Source organism: Paroedura picta, chromosome 4 (genome assembly GCF_049243985.1).
Source record: "Paroedura picta isolate Pp20150507F chromosome 4, Ppicta_v3.0, whole genome shotgun sequence".
Lineage (NCBI taxonomy): Eukaryota > Metazoa > Chordata > Lepidosauria > Squamata > Gekkonidae > Paroedura > Paroedura picta.
Window position 1 is genome coordinate 100,319,139 of NC_135372.1, and position 16,197 is coordinate 100,335,335.

The following is a 16,197-nucleotide window of genomic DNA, read 5'->3' on the forward strand; positions in this document are numbered from 1 at the left end:
AATTCTAAAACCAGTGGTTTCAGTAGGTTTAGAAAGGTGTAACTCTCTGATCCTAAGAGCATTTTCCTGTAAGTAAGTCCCACTGAACAGAACTGTGTAGGGTTTTGAGTAGACCTGTTTAAGATTGCTCTCTAAGGCCCATTATGCACGGCCACCGAAACGGCGATTTCGGGTCATATGGAAAACATGGAGGGGGAAGAAGCGAAGCAAACCGGTTATGCATGGGACGGGATGCAACGGTGGCAAAACCCAGAGTAACCGATTATGCACGAGGCAATCCCGGCGCCGCTTCTCGTTGCGCCCCAGTCACCCGGAAGCTGCAGTTTCTTCCCCGTTCCGCTAACGCGGCTTTTTCGATGGCATGCATCGAATCTGCAGCCAGTTGCAGCTGGCACCATGCGTTATCGGTGATTTTAGTCGCCGCCATTCCACCCCGAATGGCTAAAACCCCCGTGCATAATGGGTCTAAATGACAATAATTAAATTTTAAAAGTTTCCAGGATCGGGCAAGTTAGGCTTAACAGAAGTTGTTTGCCCCAGCAGAATCAGGAACAGCTACATGTTACATCAAAGGATGGCACAGGGAGAGATCATTTCCATGGTGGGTAAGATCTGCTACCATCTGCTCTGTACCTCCTAACCTGCTGTCTCCTTTTCTCATATTGTCAGCCACTTTGAGTCGACATTGGGTGAAGAAAAGTGGGACAAATGTACCCAAATAAATGGATGTCCAAAGCCCACAAAACAATCTAGAACTATGGTTGCCATTCTCCAGGTGGTAGCTGGAGATCTTCTGATATTTTACAACTGATCTTCAGGCAACAGAGGCCAGTTCACCTAAAGAAAATGGCTATTTTGGAAGGTGTACTTCATGGAGCCTCTTGTGGCGCAGAGTGATAAGGCAGCCATCTGAAAGCTTTGCCCATGAGGCTGGGAGTTCAATCCCAGCAGCCGGCTCAAGGTTGACTCAGCCTTCCATCCTTCCGAGGTCGGTAAAATGAGTACCCAGCTTGCTGGGGGGTAAACGGTCATGACTGGGGAAGGCACTGGCAAACCACCCCGTATTGAGTCTGCCATGAAAACGCTAGAGGGCGTCACCCCAAGGGTCAGACATGACTCGGTGCTTGCACAGGGGATACCTTTACCTTACCTTTACCTTACTTCATTGTATTAAACCCCATTGAAGTTCCTCCCTTTCTTAATCCTCACTTTCCTCAAGCTCCTCCTCCAAAATCTCCAGGTATTTCCCAGACCAGAGTTGACAATTCTACTTTGGAGTATGAAAAAAAAAAAAAGGACAAAGATACCGGCTTGCATTTGGTACTCTTTGCTGATTTCTGACGCTGCTTATTCTTATTTTGTCTTTCTGGCTTTCATGTTGGTCAGATGATTTCTCTTGTTACATAAGGTTTATCTGGATTTGATTCAATGTTTGATTGAAAAATTTCTCCATCTGCGCCAGGCAAGGCAGCTTGTACCATACCTCTCAGAGCCATACCTAGTTAGAGAGATCCATGCAATGGTGACCTCTATATTCGACTTCTGCAACTTGCTCTACACAGAGCTGCCCTTGAGACTGCTCTGGAAACTTCAACTGCTCCAAAATGCATCTTCCCAAGTCCTGACAGAGACCCAGTTGGAGTGTGCACATAACCCCAATGCTTGCCCAGTACTTGCCCTTGCATTGACTCCAGATTGGAGACCAAATCAGGTCCAAGGTGCTGATGCTCTAAAGCTCTAAACAGTCTGAGGCCAGTATACCTGCAGGACCACATTTTCCCCTATAATCCCCCAAGAGCAGTAAGATCCATGGAACAACATTTGCTCAGGATCTCTGGCCTGAAAGAGGTGAAGTTGGCCTTGACCAACCCAGCCTCAAGAATGAGCTGGCAGGAGAGATCAGGGCCTTATGGGACCTAAATCGATTCCGCTGGGTCTGCAAAACAGAGCTATTTCTCCAGGCCTATGGTCAGGGCCAAAAATAACATCCACATGAGAGGCTGGCCTCACCATTGGGAGGGGAGAGAGGAGAAGAAAGAAGAAGATCGGTTCCTGACAAAGTTTCCCCATATGGGAATCTAGCTGAAGGTACCCGTTATCGTAAACTGTAAATGTTTGAAATTTAAAATTTTGTATGTGCTTTAATGTGGTTATCTGTTCTGAGCGTTTGGAAGGGTAGAATATAAATAAAAATGTATAGGATGATGATGATAATGATGGCTGGGTTCACTTCTTTGAGTGGATTGCAAAGGAGAGTTCCATGACAAGGACCTTTTGAAAGCAGAAATAGGCAGAATGCAATGATCATGGCCATTCTTCTCATTAATAATAGACTTTGCACCATGCAGTATGGTCCCTACCATCTGTTCAATGAAATGCAAACCATGTATATGCATAACATGTATGTTTTTAAAAAAAACATATATAATTTAAAAAGAAAAAATTTTTTTTAAAAGGACATATAAAGTACAATCAAACTAGCAGGAAACTAAACCTGCTAAAGCCACAACAGGGAACAATTGATAAAATGACAGCCACCACTTCAGTCTAAGGTTATCTGTACAACAACTGACCTGCTGAGGTTGGAAGAATAGAGCAGACATTTCTCCCTTGGGAGGGACAAAGACTGATCCAGGTTTAGAAAAGGAGGTTTCTGTCCAAATGTATTCTGCTATTTGCTATCCATTTAAACAAGATAACACTGATGAATCAATTAATGCTTGTTTCTCTGATTCAACAAATGTGTTTCACCCACTACCACAAAGAACGGAAGAGAAAGGATTATAATTCCCATCCTATTCAAGGACAGGTATCTGACCTCATGAGCAGGTCATTTACATATTGTTCAAAAACAGGCCACAATTTAGGAGAAGGAAAAAAGAATACTGTATGTTATACTTCATAACAGTTTTAGGGACTTCATACTGCTTCTCTTGTGCGGTGTATGGAGTGAGCACCTTCCTCTTTATGGACACAATGTTTTTCTGTTATAAATCACATCAAAGAATGATTCATTCTCTCTCTCTCTCTCTCTCTCTCTCTCTCTCTCTCTCTCTCTCTCTCTCATGGGTTTAAAGCCGCTGTGCAATTATCCAAGCCCATATAGTATGTAATTACCATGGCTTGGTGTGGGGAGCACTTAAAACAGTTGCCATGCCAGATAGAAGGATACATTGACAGGAAATCCTTTCCTTTTTTTTTCTCATTAATAAGGTATGCATTATGTTGTTTCTGTATAATCTATTTCTGCTGGATGCAGAACACAAAAGGATAGATAATCAAAACAGCTCCATTTGCTTTTATTTCTGCAATTATTTGTGGAAATTATGGGTTGTATCCAGCAATCTGCCCATGAAACAGAACTCCCCCCTCCTCTATAGCTGCCATGCAGTACAGGAACTGTGTCCTCCTATGAACACTACTGGGTGTGATATAGAGTTCTTCGGGAGCACTAAGGGAACTGGTGAAAATTGTCCCTTTCTTCTACCTGTGGAAGTGTTTTGTACTTTTGAAAATAACTAACAGGGATTCAACCTTATTGAATGAAATGTGGGGTATACATGTGGCATTCACTTCCAACATGAGATTTTGGTAATCTGATTTTAATTAATGTGGGGATTAGGGTTGTCAAGTCCCCATAACCACTGGTAAGAGATAGGGGTTGGGTTGCCAGAACCAGGTTGGGAAATTCCTGGAGATTTAGGGATAGAGACAGGGGAGAACAGAGACAGTGAGGTACAATGCCATGAAGTCCACCCCCCCCCCCCAAAGCAGCCATTTTATCCAGGAGACATGATCTTTGTAATCTGGAGATGAGCTGTAATTCTGAGGCATCACCACCAGCTCCCAGTTGGAGACTGGCATCCCTAGTGGGGGTGTTTTAAGTACATCGCAGCACTGCTTTCAAATAGATGCACTTACAGTGTAACAGACAACTACCTCAAAATACTATCAAACCGAGGATTTCAATAACTTTTCCTAGTAGCCACTAAAATATGGAATATACATAATAGCACTGAACAGTCTGATTTGTTGGCTCATGTAACAAGACCTCAGCTTATACAGATTTCTGCTAGCCAGTTCCTGGTTCACATAAACAGTAACATCTCTTGCTTAGAAGTTTTAAGACCTGATTTTAATTACTAGTCATTGCCTGCAAATTCTTGAATGTTCTTGGCCCAGCTTTCCTACAGGAATGGCCATGCCCATCAGAACTTCCCCAGTTTTGAGATCTAGTGAGATACTGGGAGCTTCCTCATTGATGCAAGTGATGCTTTGGACAGGATTCGCTTAGTGATAGTTCTGCTGCTGTAAGATAGATTGCCCACCAGGCCACTTAAGTATAAATAAGGTTTCAGCCTTTTTTCTGTTACTATAATTTGGTGGCTTTTTTGTTCATGGGTTGGATCTACTGGTAAATTTCTGCTAAAGGAAAGACAGGATTTTTCACTGATACCCCTTCCTACTTTATATCCCCAGCTCATCCCCTGCAGTTCCCCGTTACCTAGGAATATGACAATTTTGGTCTACAACACGAGGGGAAGACAAGAAAACGTTACCAAAGGCTCCAACCCTCTGAGTATTTCATAACAGAATTTAAGACACGAGTTTCATAAATATTAAAATAATTAAATGCCCTAAGAAGCGAACACATGCATAAGCAGGGACAATATAGAACTATTGAATGTTTTGCTTGGTACTAATTTTTTAAATGTACTTATCAGCATAAGGATACAAGTATGATGAGTTAATTTGGATGCTGCATTTTAGATGGTTTTCCATACTGTGTTATTTAGTTTTTATCAGTGAATTTTAATTTATGTTGCATAAATAGCTAAGGAAATGTAAATGAGAATGCTTACATTAGCCTCTTGATGGGATGGGTTAAGAGCCCCCCTCTCTCCAAACAGAATACTCCTCATTGACTATGCCATCTTTCCGAGCAAGGATTTTCCAAGCTCCAGTAGCAGACCAATAAGAACAAGGGGGTGCATCAAAGGCCTCCATTACATGCATGGAAGGAAAAAAAAAATCAGAGATGTGAAATTGGTCCATTTGGAGTGGCTGAGAGCCAAGAGAGCTATTTTGGAGTCCAGAAAATTTCTTGCAGACTTCTAAAAGGGAACAAGCATTTAGATCATCTCATGAAGGTTGGGTTACCACATACAGAGTGAGATTAGGGCAGGGTTTATAGTTTGTACTGTTGCAAATTTCAGTGAGTGCAACTTGCCTCAATAGTGTTACCTTTAAAGATAGATGGTATCCACCCCGAGTGTCCCTTTTATAGTCCTATGAAAAGGCACAGGAGCCTCAACCCATATTGAATTGGGCATCAGTGTACAGTGGCTGCACAATAAATGGCATGTCTGGCTAGATCGTGCTTTTTTGGAGTGCTATATTTTTCTCCCTAAGGCAAACGCGGAAGATACTTGCTCAATATAAACAACAAATGATAATAGAGGTATACAGGAAAGGTGAAGCATAAGCAATGACAGCTGAACAAGCACAGTGTGGAAGGAGGATGTGGGGGAGGGAGATAATACATTGTCTTAATGAAATGGCACAGGGCAACTGTCTGGAAATCTGAACTGGCAAAATAATTTTGGGTGCAAGACATAGGCTCGCTGATTTGTCAAGGGCATCATCAAGAATATAAACATTACATATCAGCCGATTAAGAAATCCTGATTCATTTTCATCCCATTTTTCCTTTTGACATTCTTTAACTGATATATGGCTGCACATAGCTCCTTCCCAGCTGATTGATCTTCTCCTGCCCCAGGGATGTTTAACTAGATGCTAATTTAGTGCCATGGTCAGCTCTGAAGCATATCAAAATGAACCAGCACTCATTTGGCAGCATTTACACATCGATTATTTCCAGATATGTAGGTGGGCAGAATACTGCTTCAAGGTAGAGGTGAAGTACAGATCTAACACAGCTTGCGAAAAGTTTGCCTGCTTTGCGAGGCCTATGGTTGAGGCCAGGAATATAACACCCATTAACATCAAACGGTAATGACTGGGGAAGGCACTGGCAAACCACCCCGTATTGAGTCTGCCATGAAAACGCTAGAGGGCGTCACCCCAAGGGTCAGACATGACTCGGTGCTTGCACAGGGGATACCTTTACCTTTACCTTTTTAACATCAAACTGGCTGATCTCCCTGAGGAAACATCGGATGAAGAGCTGATCCATCCACCCAAAGAAAAAGAAGAGTTTGTTCCTATATGCTGCTTTTCTCTACCCAAAGAAGTCTCAAAGTGGCTTACAATCGCCTTCCCTTTCCTCTCCTCACAACAGACACCCTGTGAGGTGGGTGAGGCTGAGAGAGCCCTGATATCACTGCCCGGTCAGAACAGTTTTATCAGTGCCGTGGCAAGCCCAAGGTCACACAGCTGGCTGCATGTGGGGGAGCGCAGAATTGAACCCGGCTCGCCAGATTAGAAATCTGCACTCCTAACCACTACATCAAGAAAACCTTTGATGATTATATCAACAACTTGCAAAGGATTATAAAATGTTTTTAATTTAATTAAAGACATAGTTAAATGTTAACTATAGTTGTATTTTACTGTTGATGCTACCCACCCTGAGCCTTATGGGAAGGGCAGGCTACATAAACAAAGATTATTTTTATTACTATTATTATTATTACTAGCAGAAAAGCCCATTTTAAAAATGGGCCTTGAAAGGGTTAGGGAAAGGCCTCCCCGTGGCCTCCCCTGGCAGCCCCCCAGTCGGGCAAGGGGTGACAGAAAACCCTCATACCGGGTGGGACATGGCAGTCGCTGCCGCTTGGCCTGCAAAGGGCTCTCACTGTGTGTGCAATGTGGCGAGAGGCGCTCATGGGCCAAGGGGCCAGGGGAAGCCCCCCCTGCTGGGCTGGCATTCATAGGAGCAGCCGCGTGGCTCGCGAAGGCCTCTGGCCATGTCTGCAACACATCAAGTGGCCTTCGTGGGCCAAGGGGCTATGGAAAGCCACCCCCCCCCGGGCCAGCATTTACAGGAGCAGCTGCTTGGCTAGTGAAGGCCTCTGGCTGCATCTGTGAGAGGCCTTCCCAGGCCAAGGGGCTACAGAAAGCCCTCTCCCCAGGCCTGGAGTGTTGAAGGACGCTGCAAGGTAATGGAAATTCTGTAGAGATCTAAACCATTCTAAGCTAAGGAACCTGTACTATATTTAAACATCTGATAGGACATGAACAGAGAGAGGGACAGATGAACTGCATTTTACTTATTTCTTTTGAATACCCTGCTCAGTCTGATGCAATGCTAAGAATATGCTTATAACTTTTGATCCTGGTAGTGTTTCTCTGTATCACATAGACCTCCACCATCGTGGAAACACTGGGCCATTTCGCACAGAGCTCAAAGTTGCTATTTGGTTGCCGTTTGTGAAAGCGCTACTTCAAGTAGCGAAATGTAACTAGCCGTGCCCGTAACGCACAGCTGCGGTTTTTGCGGAATTTGGCACTTTCACTTCTCGCCACTTTCGTAACCCACAGGCTTCCGGTTCTCCGTCTTATCGCTACAAAGGAGGTCCCTTTTTAGCGCTTCTGGCCTCCCGTGCCCGTCAATCAAACTGCAGGCACACCTTTGACCTCGACCCTGAAGCCGAACTTGTCGGGGTTCCCTTTTTTTTTAAAAAACCCAGGAAACCCCGTAGCAACGCGTTATCGTCCAATCATTGGCGCCCTTGGAACGTGTTTTCTATTGTTTTCTAGGAACCAGATGCATTGACATGTTTGATTGGTTAATCCCCGCCCACAGTACACGCCCACAGGTTACCTGCTTATATGCACCTGGGCAGACACGCGGTCGGCCTCACTCTTTTGTTTGCGTAGCCTACTGCCCGCAGCACAGGTCAACGTTGCAATGGAGAGGCTTATTTTTCAATTGCTGGCTTACATGCTCGCGGTGGTCCAGCGCATGAATATCGCCTTGTCGCGTCGGACGTCTGCTATCGCGGAGTACCGAGAACGGGTGGCCGGAACGCTGACCAGCAGCAGAAGACGTTCTGTAAGGGTAACCATGGCGGCCAAGAAACGCTGGCAAGCTCTGGCAGAGGTCCGGTTCCCCAGACAGTTCTGGGTGGACGAACGATCCTCTGACTGGTGGGAGAATTTTGTGTGGACTCGCTGGGATGATGACCACTGGATTGCCAACTTCAGGATGTCGAGGGGGACATTTATTGAACTCGTGGAGGCTCTACGTGGACGCATGGAGAGGCAAGTCACTGGCATGCGGCGCCCCGTTCCAGTTGAAAAAAGGGTGGCTGCCGCATTGTGGTACTTGGCCACCCCTCAGTACTTCCGGACAGTAGCCCAGCAATTCGGACTCGGAGTCACTACGGTTGGCGATATCCTTAAGGAGTTCTGCCTCGCCATGGAGGCGGAATTGTTCAGCAAAGTCGTGTGCCTCGGAGACCGGCTTGGAGCGGTGAGTGTCATTCTATCCCCTTTGCCCTTTAAATTTTTTTTCTTGTTTGACAGGTCAGCAACGAAGACGCGATACACCCCACGCTGACATGCCATGGCTTATATTCTTTTCTTTCCCTTATTCCAGAGTATGGACGGGTTTGCCAGGCTTGGATTCCCGCATTGTTTTGCGGCCGTCGATGGAAGCCACATCCCTATCCGTGCCCCCGGGGGAAGCATAAAAGAGTACGGGAACAGGAAGGACTTTTGCTCTGTTCTCCTGCAAGGAACAGTGGACTTCTCCGGCCGGTTTATCGATGCCGAGGTGGGGTGGAGTGGCAGGAGGCATGATGCCCTTGTTTTCAGGGAATCCAACCTCAGGAAAGCCATGGACGAAGGGGTCTTTGTTCCAGGAAACCCCACCGCCACCATTGAGGGCGTGCGTGTGCCGGCGTTGGTCCTCGGGGACGGAGCCTACCCATTACGACGCTGGCTCATGACTCCCTACAAGCGGCCAAGGACGGACGTGCAGAGCCACTACAACCTCAGTCACTCCCGGGCAAGGAATGTAGTGGAGCGTGCCTTTGGACGTTTGAAGTCACGGTTCCGTTGTTTAATGTCACGACTCCATGTACATATTGACAATGTGACTCCGCTGATAATCGCATGTGTGATTTTGCACAACATATGCGAGGACAAGGGACATAACATCCCCTTCCCTGAGGACGAACCTGAACCTGTAGTCCTTCAGGATACACAGGACATCCCTGAAGCAAGGAGAAAAAGGATATATGCTGAGGGGTGCAAGGTTCGGGACGCCATAGCCACCCACATCTACAGAAACAGGAGGCGTGTTTAATTGTTTTTCCTACTCTGTTGTTGAATAAAGTTTTGTGTTCTTTGTTTAACCTTGTCTTGTGCGGTTTGTGTACTTTGCCAGCAAAAAAACGGGGATTCTCTGGTCCAAAAGCACTTTGACAGCCCTAAATGCTAACTCCCCACTGAAATTGACAAACACAATACGGAAGCGCTGAATGGGGAAAGTTCGGGGAGGCGGGTAGCCAGGAAGTATTGGCGACCCCTGTCAAACCGGAGGATCAATCCACTCATGTTCCAAGGAATAATTTTATTGGTGGGCAGCTTTGATACATTTAAAAAACGGGGTGGTCGATCGGAGCAACGCACGTTCGTTCCCTAACCGTCATTCCGAAGATGCCGAAGCCACGGAAGGGCTCCTTCTGGCAGCGCGCCGAGGCTGAGGCACTTCTGGAGCTTGTGCTACAATCAAAAAGTGTTGGCCGCCTAATGGCCAGCACCCATTGCCACACCAAGGGTGCCTACCTGGTGTTGGCTTCAAAGCTGAGGGAGAGGGGCTACGTCCGGACCTGGGAGCAGGTCCGGACAAAATTCAAGCGCCTTAAGCTGGACTTCCTAAACAGTCTGGAACAGTGGGGGGGGATCCCGCAGCCAAGTGGGAGGACGGTCTTCCACGACCAGATGGTTAAAATATGGGAGAAGGCTGGGAAGCCCCCCCTGGACATGAGGAGGCATATGGGTGAGTGCTGCCCTCGTTGTGTTTTGCCCTTAAACATGCATGGAATGACTAGCTGCCTCTTTCCCCTACTGTCCCCAATGAAATTCGAGAAAGTATTTAGATGCTGTCAACCCCCTCAGACTTAGCCAGCCAGTACTGTAGAACCACTTTGGTTATGCGCTTAGACTCTAACTGTGGTGTGTCCACCAGCTGTGTTTCATCTCTGTTTTGTGTGCTTTTAATTATGATTTGTCTTTTTCTTTGCCCAGCCACACAATCACCATCCAAGCTGGCAACAGCACCTGAGCGTGAGGAGGGGGAGGAAGAGGGACCTTCCACCTCGGGACAGGCTGCAGGTGAGAGTTTTATGTCTGTGAGGGAGACCCATGTGTGTGTACCCACACGGAGCCATATGGGAGCCTGATGTGATGCTTCCTTTTGGACTGTGATCAAATTCTTTGTTTGATTTCTATAGCTGAAACTGTGGAGGCAAGGCTGCGTGCCATGGAGGCCAGAGTTACTTCCCTGGAGGCTCAAGTGGCAGAGCTGAAAGGGGAGATTGAGCAGCACAGGCAACAGAGGGAGGCGGAAGAACGTAGGTTATGTTCCCCACTGCCCAACTCATCTCACACTGTGGCTAAGGCCACTTAAAAGTGTATGCATGTAAACTAAAGAAATTTGAAAATATGTGTGGTACTAATGTGTACTTTTTCTCCCTCCCCACAGTTAAGAAGAAGGAGGACGAAGAGCTCTTCCGGCGCAAAGTTAGGGGGACCGTGGGACGGCTGTGCAGGAGAGTTAGGGCGATGGAAGGGGCTGGGGAGGGGAGCGGTGGGAACTGAGTTTTGTTTCCTGTTTGTGTTTTGGGGTAGGGGTTGGGGGGGGGGCTCCAAGTTTCATTCCCTAATGTTTTTCCCCTGTTAAATGTATACCTTTGTTAAAAAAAATAGGTTTTCCAGGGGGGTGGGGGGTGGTGGTGCTGGTGGGGCTCCAAGTTTCATTCCCTAATGTTTTTCCCCTGTTAAAATGTTGTTTAAAATAAAATGTTATTGCAAATTTTATAACAAGACTCCAGTGTGACTTCTTAAACTCGCACATATTTAACCCCACACCACACTCCTAAAACTCCTTGAACTAACACCCCTCCAACCTCCAACCCACACAGCAGTACCACAATATACACAATCACTAGAGAGGCCGCTTTCAGCCTTGCAGATTCTACAGTAGGGTACACAGAGACAGAGTCAAAAATATAAACTTTATTCAACAAACAACAAAACACAGATAACATGAAATAGAAAAAGTGGGCAAAACTAGGAGGGGGAGTACTTGTCTGCTGGTTTAATTTTTCTCTTTCCGAGAATAGTCCTCCTTCTTGTTTGGGTGGAGGCATTCTGAGAGGGAGTTGGTGGGGTGGGTGCTGGAAGTGGTGGTGTTGGTGTGGGTGGTGGTGGGGGGGCGATTTGTGGAGGGTAGGCCCTTTCCATGACCGCTACAGCCCTCTCCATGAGTCTCCTTATCAGTCGCACCTCCTCCACGCCTTCGCGTAGGATTTGGTTTGTCTCTCTAAGGACTGCCCTCAATTTTCTCCCCTCCTGGGCAATGAGTGTGAGCATGGCTTGGTCAGCGGCCGCGGCACGCCGTGACTCCTCATAGCAGTGCTCAAGGAGCCTCTCTCCCACGCTTGTCAAGACGGAGACGCGCCTCAGCCTGCCGCGTTCCCTCGTAAGCCTCTCCTCTGCTGGGAGCGCACCTCTAGGTGGTGGGCTGCCTGGAGGCAGGGGTGGTTCCTCCTCCTCATCTGAAAGAACCTCTGTTGGCAAAAAATGAGAAACAAAACTGTTAGTAACATCAAAAAAGTCAAAACACACCATGGTGGACATGGTGTCCTTTTTTGTCCCCGTGTTTTCCTGCCAAGAATTTAAACAATCCCCGGTGAGCACATGGCTATTGTTTGTTTGCCCATGTTGTGCTTTTACTTTTGCCTACTTTCACAGCAGGACTCTCAACAATTAAAAGGGAGCACATGGTTAGTGCCTAGCGACATTGTCCTGCAGCTATGGCTCGAAAGGAACAGGTCATGCACGCTCACCATCTTGAATCTGTATCCGCCTGCGCCGGGCAGGAGGTCCAAGCACCCCAGGCTGTTCCTCCTCCTGTGTTCCGGGTATGAAATCTGCAAAAAAAGGAAAAAAAACAGATCTAGGACCAAAGGGTGGCAAAGCCAGCTTCAAAGCCTACACCAGCAACGCAGAGGGACTCTCTTCTTTCTCTTAGCAGTGCTGCTGCCCTGCACAAACAGAAAAGCACAAAGCAGTTAAAACAGCCCCCCCCCTATTTTTACTAATACTTACCAATGTTAGTTGATGCCCCCGAATCACTATCCACGTCAGGTGCTGCTGGAGACTCTAGGGGCCCCGTCCCTGGCAACTGTGTCTCTGTGGACAAGAGCAGAAAATAGTGAAAAATGAGCAAGCATACACCATGAACCACAAAGCAAGCTCCCAAAGTAGTGAGCCAAAGTACTGCAGAAGGCCTATGGGCGAGGCATGCAGCAAATATTTTGGGGCTGTGGGTTAAACATGACCGTTTAAAATACTAACCACATCAAGCACTCCACAGCCAACCATCTTATTAAATCTTTTAAAAATTAAAATTAAATTATAACATTAAAACCGTTTCAAATAGTAACCACAGCAAGCACTCCACAGCCTACCTTCTTTTAAAATCTTTTAAAAATTAAATTATAAAATTATAAAATTAAAACCGTTTCAAATAGTAACCACAGCAAGCACTCCACAGCCTACCATCTTATGCGTTGCAACGAACACACGAGAAAACGATGCCCAAACGTCAGAACACACATTTGCTCAAAAGGAAATATAAAATAAAAAGAAAATCACTTACCGGAGGCAAGGGGCGTTTGCTCAGGAGCCTCCTCTTGCTCCCCAGGAGCGATGGCGATCAGGTCCAGCGTTACCGATTCCGCGGCTCGTTGCTGGACGGGGGGTGGAGGGCGAAAGCTGGACGAGGTTCCCTCGCCGGGATCCTCCTCAGCGGGTGGTTCCTCGACCGGGGCAGCCGGCTTCCGAACCACCTTAAGGCTCCGGCCGACGCGCTTCGGCCTGCCGGATCCTTCCCCGTCCCCGTACAGCTGGCGCTGCTCCTCGAAGTAGGGGCAGGTAACCTTTTCGTTGCCGGAACCCTTATTATGGTTCACGGCACGCATGTACTCTGCCCTCATTGTCTTGGTCTTCGACCGGCATTCAAGGCCGGTCCTGTTGTGGCCCAGGGCGCGCATCTTAATAGCCACTTGTTCAAAAACCTCCCTATTCCTGTGGGAGGACTGGAACGCGTCCTGGATTTTCTCCTCCGAGAAAATCCCGATCAGGTCCCTGATCTCCGCGTCCCTCCAAGTAGGGCCACGGCCGGTTGCAGGGACGGACGAGGCTTGAGAAGACGATTCCATGTTGCTTTCGCTAGTAGCTGAGCAAAATGGTGGTGGGAGGTGCAGGGTGCAACGGATCATATACCTTCCCGCACACAAAGACAAAGGGACTAGCCGGCTCCTGATTGGTGGAGGGCAGCAGGGGACACGCACATTGGCCACATCAGGTCACATGTCACGTTCAAAACTCCTCGCGCGGGAACAGGATCTGCTCCTAATGGCCAGATTGGCGCCCTTGTTGTTTGACTTAACGCATGCGCGTATTCGTTTACACGCGAGAAGAGCAGTTTGAACATGCAGCGGGAGCCATTTTAGGAAAATGTCCGCCATTACACAAACGCATGCCGGTGTTCAACCGAGAGCAAGTGCGGCAGTACTCGGCAGTTCCCCAATAATATTCACCAGCCACAGCATAAATCAACCAAACATGACATGTTACTGGCGTACGTTCGTTGGCACGCTCAGAGGAATGTTTTTTAAAATGAACGGGGGACGGCGACTCCGCTTGCCGGAGGTCTAGCCGCCAATGGAAGGGGTTGTCCGCACCCAAGCACAAGCACGCACCGGGAACCACACAAAGACCCACTACACATAAGCCGCCCCTCATGATATCACCACGAATCATGTCTATTGAACCCCTCTAAGCTAAGCAGGAGACTGCGAGCGGCGAACGTTCGTTGGCACGCTCAGAGGAAAATTTTTTAAAATGCTCCCTGTACGTTGACTCCGCTAGGACTGGCCGATGGTAGACGGGGTTTTAAGCTTTGGGCAAATTTTGGGAACGTGACGGTGTGTGCCACTGTGCTTGTGAAAAACTCTTGTGGTGTCCGGGCAGAATTTCCGAAAGTGATCGTGCTTGAAAGCCAGTCGCTGTCCCGTTGCCTCGTAGATCCCCGCTCGCTCGGAGAAAAAAAAAATGGCGAACAGTTCGCCGGAAGTTTGGAGGACAGGCTCGGGAGGAGGGACTTTGAAGAACCCGCAACAATGGTAACGCACAGGTCTTTAGCGCTAGTGTTGCAGATTGGTTGCAGGAGTGTATCGCTATCCGGAGGGTGAATCCAGTTTTCTGGATTCCCCTAGAAGCGCTACAACGAAGCGCTTTTGGCGGTTCGGTTTCAGGATTGTTGCAGATTGTTTACGACGTCGTGCGTTATGGCAAATTAGTAGCGTTTTCAATCAGCTACCATTGTGCTATTTTTAAGCCGTGGGAAATGCCCCACTGTTTTAAAAGGAGCATCAGGAGCATCAGGGCAAGGGCAATCAGTTGGAAAACGGCTGTTTCTCCAGGGACATACAAAACAGTAAACAGACCCCAAGGTGACTAGGCACAGGGCAGCAGGAGACACAGAACTTGGAAAGGCCCCGTCCCACCCAGCAGACAACTCCTACAGAGCTCAGGTGGTGGTAGTGGGTTGCTGGAGAAACAGAAAAGCCTCTGCAGATGCTGAGAAAATCTTGTTGGGCATAATGGGACATGGCCTGCAGGCTGGAGCAGGACTATTCTGCCACAGACGTTCTTAGCAGAAAATTTATCGAGAGCAGTCAGTCTTCCAAATACACTGACCCCAGACCTTTTATAGCATTATTTATAGCATCACATTTTGCAAATGACCTGGAAGCCAATTCAGATCCTTGAATGCCAGAAATTATGTCTTCAGCCTTGGAAAACCATTCCCAGGGATCAGACAGAACCCTGCTGTTTTGACAGGCAGAGTTTGTCATGTCACCGTCTTGAAGGGCGGGGGAAGCAGCTGCCAACAACTCCTTCTTCTGTACAAGTCTTTGGAGTACAGAAGCTCACTGTTTTCTCCAGTCACCTATTTCTTCCTTCTAATCTCAGAAGTTTTACATCTCTTTGGGGAAAAAGTTGGCAATAACCTTTTAAATTAATAAATTGAGGCCAGAAATACTTCCTTAGGGCCAGGGATCGCCAACTGGTTGATGTTGGCCGAGTGGAGTGCTCTTCAGGAGTTTTAGACAGAAAGGTAATCTCTCAAGTATGAGGGGCCTGGACTGCAAATGGCCCTATGGGTGAGTACCGATACCTTAAGTTAAGCAGCAGGCTCCAGCTAGTATGTGGATGGGAAACCTCCAAGGAATACCAGAGTGGCCACACATAGGCAGTCATGACAAACCACCTCTGAATGTCTCTTTCCTTGAAAACTCCATGGAGAGCATCATCTTTAGTTTTTATTTTGGATACTTTAAGTTTGTATAGTTGTATGTAGGTTAAGTTTACTGATCTTTACTTACGTTCATCTCAGAATCTGACATTTTTCTAATGTTAATGAGCCAGTTATGTAGGCAAAAATCTATTAGCATACAAATGCTCCAGAGCTATGGGTCTGCACATAGGATAAGAGTCTTTTAAATGTTAAGGTTTAATTTTCAGTTTCACTTATTTTTGCTGCAACAGATTGACACAACTAACCCCCTGGAAATTTTAAATGTTATACTCCCCAGAGTGGCAACCTGGGTAAACACTTTTAGAAGCCTCCATGCAGGGACCAGAGCATTTTAATCAGTTGTAAGAAGCAGAGGAAGAATTCAGCAGGAGGACATACTCAAAGCCCAGCCTGAGCAAATCTGAGCTGTGGACTATTTATTTATCCTGTGGAATATGTGTCATATAGCCATGAGATCCTCGGATTGTCTGGCTGCTGGGCAAGAGATGCTTGGAGGTGGCTTGCTATTGCCTGCCCCCATGTTACAACCCAGGTATTCTTCAGAAGTTGTCCTTCCAAGTGCTAGCGAGGGTATTTGTTGTTGAATATTCCCCCCTCTCAGTAATGATTCA

At 47.1% G+C, this 16,197-nt stretch overlaps 1 protein-coding gene and 1 long non-coding RNA gene across 3 annotated transcripts in view; both read right to left on the reverse strand.

Moving 5' to 3' along the window:
- LOC143836013 (uncharacterized) overlaps positions 1-16,197 on the reverse strand; it is a 150,202-nt gene that overhangs the window by 88,943 nt on the left and 45,062 nt on the right. The window lies entirely within an intron of this gene.
- On the reverse strand, positions 11,197-14,607 carry LOC143836012 (uncharacterized). The gene is made up of 4 exons (XM_077334669.1): positions 12,860-14,607; positions 12,307-12,390; positions 12,045-12,128; positions 11,197-11,765 (listed from the first exon to the last, which is right to left on the reverse strand). Exons 1-4 carry the CDS (start codon positions 13,479-13,481, stop codon positions 11,266-11,268), a joined length of 1,290 nt encoding a protein of 429 aa, XP_077190784.1. The 5' UTR covers positions 13,482-14,607; the 3' UTR covers positions 11,197-11,265.